This window comes from Amblyomma americanum, chromosome 11 (genome assembly GCF_052857255.1).
Source record: "Amblyomma americanum isolate KBUSLIRL-KWMA chromosome 11, ASM5285725v1, whole genome shotgun sequence".
NCBI classification, from domain to species: domain Eukaryota; kingdom Metazoa; phylum Arthropoda; class Arachnida; order Ixodida; family Ixodidae; genus Amblyomma; species Amblyomma americanum.
The window spans coordinates 105,854,207-105,860,206 of NC_135507.1; the positions used below are offsets into that span (position 1 = coordinate 105,854,207).

Sequence of the window (6,000 nt, forward strand, 5' to 3'; positions counted from 1 at the left end):
ATGTTATTCACCGCGTGGTTACAGGAGATATACAGCGCCTGGATTTCGAAGAGTGGCGATAAGGAATAAGGATATAAGGTTTGCTGATTAGATTGCCTTGCTAATTCACTCAGGAGATGAATTGCGAAGAATGATCAATGACTTGGACAGGGAAAATACAACGGAGGTTCTGGAAATAATATGCAGAAAAACAAAGGTAATTTTCTACAGCCTCGGAAGGGAACAGCAGTTTACAATTTGTAGCGAGGCGCTGGAAGCGGTGAGGAAATACTCCTACACAGGGCGGTCGAGCGCATTTGGCAGGTTCTCTCCGATTATGCATGGCAGTTCAATAACACTTCTGTTGGGCCTAGTTGGTGCATGGTGATACATATGAACGATGTGCGCAAAACATTCGACGAACCACATACACGGGTGAAACACAAGGACTGGCGCAACTGAAGAATAAAATAGCGTTGCGCCAGTCCTTGTGTTTCTCCCGTGTGTATGGTTCATCGAAAGTTTTGAGCACATCGTTCATCTGTTTCACTATGCATGGCAGGTTCCCAATATCGCTAAAGAGAAATTTATTGTAACAGCTGTACCTTACTCAGACAACCGTGTGGCTGTAATACTGTATATCCGCAAGGTCTCGCACAACGGTAAGAGATTAGCGAGTAGACATAACGTTAAAGTCGTATTCTCAGCTCATTGCAAGCTTTCTAAAATTTGTGCCATGAACAACCGAGAAGAACAACCGGCTTCTAAAGTGAAACACCAAAAAAAGTTCACCAGGTGTAGGACTCGTGCTGTTTACCAGATTTCTTTAAGCTGCGGTCTCTTTTACATTGGACAGACAGGTCGCTGTTTCAATGAGCGGGCTAGCGAACATTGTCGAAATCTACGCAATAATGGAGGCAGCTTCCCAGTGGACCAGTGCAAAGAATGCACAAATTGCCGTTCTGTGTTCGAAAAAAAAACAATTTTCTTGAGGAATGGGAATTGCAGGATTTAGAGGGAGATTGTGGTGGCCTATTGTGTTAAGCAAGAAGAAAGCAGATGCGTTAGGAAGCGATTCATTACGCCTAACCATCACCATCATCATTTATTTTACCCTTAAAGGCCTCTATTGATGCATTACATAAGGGGGAGAAAGCAAATACTATTGAGAAGAAAACGTTAATAGAATGAAACATATTGCAATACAATAAAATGAAAAACGATACATCACAATACAACGTTGGTCAACGCTGAATGGCGAAAGGCTGAATTAGGTCATAACAATAACACGAAAAAGAATAAGTGTACCTGGATTAAGGAAACTGAGTAATACTTGTTGGGGGGCTAGTTGGTGCATGTTTCCAGAAGAGAGTTGTAGCGCCGAAAAAGACAACACACAGCAAGCGAGATGGGACAGGCGCAGGTGCGCCTGTCCCGTCTCGCTTGCTCTGTGTGTTTTTTTTTTTCGGCGCTACAACCCTCTTCTGGGTTAAGGAGTTGGAGATATATGGGCAGTACCTTTTATTCAGTGCAGTGATTAATTAGTGCCTGTCGAAATTTAGTAGGGTCGCGCTCGTGTACAATGTAGCCGGGTAGCATGTTCCAGTCTTCTATTTCAATTGGCAAAAAATACTTTTTAAATGTTAATGTCGATCCGCGTATATACGTTGAATGCTGAGGAGGTTAAACAGGCGGCGCGATGTTCTGACGGGAGCTAGTAATAATGTGTCACGAAATGAAGAAAATTTTAATATAATTTGCGAAAGAAGCAGAGTCGTGCGATTTTTCGTCGCTGCTGTAGTGGCTGAATGTTACGTGAAGATTTAATCCTGGTGATATTGTTGTGCCTATCGTAATGAGGAGGTCTTTTTTCTAGCACGACTTCTGTAGGTGACGGGTGGTTCTTGGTTTCTGTCAATTTGCGTTCTGCGCTTTGGCGTTCAGATGCGTTCAGACGTATTTTTTGACGATGTGGCGTTGGCCTTGCAGATTTATTATCGTTTGTAGTCGTTTGGCCCCACTCTTTGGTATTTAAACTTTATTTTTCACTATTTTACAGGTTTCTTTGTTATCATCTGGTATCACGCCTTACGCGCGTACTGTTTATCTTTTTATTTTGCTAAAGGTTTTGCCTGAATCACATTTTTCTCCCTTTATTTCTTTGACCGCAGACGTCGGTCTTCACACTTCATCTCTGGCCTTTTTCCGCGTTCATCAGATATTGGTCCTCACGTGGTTGCTGTTTCCGGTTGTTAAAGATTTTGCCTTGAGCACACCTATCGCATTTTATGTTCTTTACGCAGACTTTGGCCTCAGCACTTCATTCACCTTTTTTCCACGTTCCTTGATGGTCGTCTGATATGACTGTTCATGCGATAGTTGTTTTTTCAGTTAATAGATTGTCCTTGGTCGTGCTTGCTTTGCTGACTATGCTGGTGTAGTGCCATTATTTTTTTTCTTGTTTCTTTTTGAGCGTTTCTCTCAGGTATGGCCGTAACAATAAGTGGTTAGGACTGATACTGAGACTGGGGAGTGCTACAATCAGGACAAGAGGACAGCTCCACATAAGAACACGAGTCACGAGCGAAAACTTTCAACTGAGTTTATTTTCGACATGGCACATATTTATACGCGTCTAATCATGGGACACACAAACATAAAAGCGTTAGAACCAGCCAAGATAGCCAAGCAGTAACCTAAACCTTGAGAGATATAAACTATCCTCGGAAGTCTTGAATTTCACAAATGACCGGCTAAAAACAATTTTTCTTTTTTTGTTAAAACCACAGACAGGTCGCTGACGAACCCGGCACCGTCCTTTTCTGGGGCCATGCAAAATGCTTGCCACAATTCCCTTGCGGTCCTGTCCTTTGATTTAAGAAGAACCGTCCTTCTATCCAGAAGAGGTTCGCACTTGTGCACGGCGCAGTGTGCTGCGAGGTTGCCAGGGGCACTGACCAGAGAGTTGTTGTAATTGTGCTCCCGCGACCGCTCATTTAAGCACCTTCCTGTCCGACCGACATGGGCCCTGCTGCAAGACAGTGGTATTTTATACACCACGCCTTGAACACATACCACAAACATGTTCTTGTTCCTCACGCTTAAGACCATGCGTCGTGCTCTTCTTTTTTGGCCGGAATTGATGTTTGCACACATGCTTTCGAGTTTCTGAGGCGCGGAAAATACAACAGAAACTCCATACTTTTTTGCCACTTTTTTTAACCTGTGCGACAAAGCATGCACATATGGCAAAACAACAGGTCTCTTATCTTTTTCTCACGCATTTGCAGGCTTCCCCTTAATGAATGTCTTCAAAACTTTTTCCGCGACGAGACCAGCAACGAGTTTGGGTATCCAGCAGCCTTCAGTCTTGCAGCCTGTAGGTTAACGCTGTCATGCATCTTGTAATGTAATGCAAGACATTTTTAGCGCATGGTTGATACATGCATCAGCTACGTTCCGCGTTATCAGCTTAGAGTGCGCGGAGTCGTAAGCAATTAAGCAAGCCCTTTTCGCTCCTTGTTCTGTACTGCCAGCAAACGTGGGGGCCGATTTCAATGGCTAAGCCTAGAAATTGTAGGCGGTTGTCCGAGGGGGTTTCATATGTGAATGAGAGCCCTGGATGAGCTAGCTGGAATTCGATCAGCGTTATTTCGACCAAATCATTCATTGCACATTCCACTTCGGCACATATCAGAAAATCATCAACGTGCCTGTAGCACGCCGTGATGCCAAGCGGAAACAGAGTGTCACGTAGAACACGGCCGCTTCTGGCTAGAAAAATGTTGCACAGCACTTGCGCGATGTTAGAGCCAACGCATATCCCGTCTTTCTGCAAAAAGACCTCACCACCAAACTGCACATACAGGGAAGCGAGATACAAATGAAGTAGTGCAAGGAAGTCCGAAGTGCTAATTCCACTCGCATTCATAAACTTGACACTTCCGTAGGTGTCAAAACAATCTTCCACAGCCTGCAGCACGTGTCCGCGTGGAATGGTGTAAAATAGGTCCTGGACATCGATAGAGAAGCACGTCACTTCTGGGTTCTCCTTGAAGAATCGCATGACCTCGTCAGAATTCAGTATCAAGAAAGAAGACATTCATTAAGGGGAAGCCTACAAATGCGTACAACAACAACAACAACAAATGCGTACGAAAAAGATAAGAGGCCTGTTGTTTTCTCATATGTGCATGCCTTGTCGCATAGGGTAAAAAAAGTGGCAAAAAAGTATAGAATTTCCGTTGTATTTTCCGCGGCTCAGAAACTGAAAAGCATGTGTGCAAAAATCAATTCCGGCCAGGAAAAAGATCACGACGCATGGTCTTAAGCGTTAGGCACAAAAACATGTTTGTGGCATGTGTTGAGGGCCTGGTGTATAAAATACCACTGCCTTGCTACAGGGCCCATGTCGGCAAGACAGGAAGGTGCTTAAATGAGCTGTTGCGGGAGCACAATTACAACAACTGTCTGGTCAGTGCACCTGGCAACCTCGCAGCACACTGCGCCGTGCACAACTGCGAACCTCTACTGGATAGAACGACGGTGCTTCTTAAATCAAAGGACAGAACCGCAAGGGAATTGCGGGATGCATTTTGCATGTCTTCAGAAAAGGACGTTGCCGGGTTCGTTAGCGACCCGTCTGTGGATTTAACAAAAAAAGAATGTTTTTAGACCGTCATTTGTGAAATTCATGACTTGCGATGATAGTTTATATCTCGCATGGCTTAGGTGACTGCTTGGCCATTTTGGCTGGTTCGAACGCTTTTATGTTTGTGTGTCCAATGATTAGATGAGTATAAATATGCGCCATGTCGAAAATAAACTCAGTTGAAAATTTGCGCTCCTGTCTCGTGTTCTTATGTTGCGTTGTCCCCTTGTCTTGATTGTAGCGCTCCCCAGGCTCGGTATGTACGACCAACTAGCCCCCTACAAAGCTTTTAGGACTGATGCTTGGGTAAGGTGGTACGCCATTTTCAAAAAGAAAGGAAACGCCACGATATGAGCAGCGCTCTGCGCGGTGAGAACACGATAAAAGGGGCACCACAAGGTGCGCATTCCAGGAAATGGTTTCCATGTGCTGCCCTATTTTCTTCCTTCTACTTTTTCTTACCTTATATCTGGCGGCTATTTAGAAGCCATGCTTAAGCATTCTCATATCCCAATTGTTTGTTTGTAATTGAACTTTATTTTTCATTTTATCCAATTTCTTTGCTCGCACCAAAACTGTTTGCAGTGACAAATATTCATTTGGTGCACCTGGCTGCGAAGACGTAACAGAGCAATTTTTGCAGGCATCTGTCTCTTCAGAACAACAAGAGGATATGGCTGAGGCGGCGGCCACCAGGTGCCCGGAGTGTCAGCAGGACCCATGCATCGTCCAGCAGGGTTGCGTTCCACTTCCCAATTCTCAGAAGCCTCTGGCGCGTAACGCGCAGAGGCGCAAATCATTTTATAAAAAATTCTGGAGCGCATTAAATCGTGCGGGGCTGTGGTCCGACCCGGCCTACATGTCCGCAAAGCTTGCAGCTCCTGGGCCATCTGTGCGACGCTTGGAGCGTGAAATTATGCCTGAGTGCGTTATCCGGTGCCTTAGGCGGCTCCTTCCAAACCCGCCCGAGAAGGCGTATCTTGGCCATAAATGGCAATAAAATGTGGTTCATCGGTAACATCGTCTGGCCTTAAATAAACAAATCTGTTGTAAGTAGCGCGTCGTCTTGTCTGCCTCGCTTGTGTTCGCCCTAAGTAGCGCGAACTTGCTACCGAAAAGCAGCAACTAGTCCAGCAACAAGTGTTCTTTTAAGTTTGAGATAATCACTCTGTTGCAATATCCTGCAAGAGAAAAGTAGGTAACAGCTGCTTGCTACCGATTCTCAGCTATGCGGCAGAAATGCGGAGGGCGTTAAAATGTGGAGAACGCAGCGAGCTATAAGAGGGAAAATGATAGTTGTAAGCTTTTGGAAACAGGTCACTCGCTCAGTGGTCAGCAAAAAAAAATTCAGACTAATGACATCCTAGTCG

General features: G+C 44.8%; 1 protein-coding gene across 1 annotated transcript in view; it reads left to right on the plus strand.

Moving 5' to 3' along the window:
• LOC144110270 (uncharacterized) overlaps window positions 1-5,664 on the plus strand; it is a 492,558-nt gene extending 486,894 nt beyond the window's left edge. The window contains exon 12 of the mRNA XM_077643113.1: window positions 5,274-5,664. Within this exon, the coding sequence (XP_077499239.1) occupies window positions 5,274-5,630 (357 nt within the window). The 3' untranslated portion in view covers window positions 5,631-5,664. The remainder of the gene's footprint in view (window positions 1-5,273) is intronic.
• Window positions 5,665-6,000: the final 336 nt, after the last annotated feature.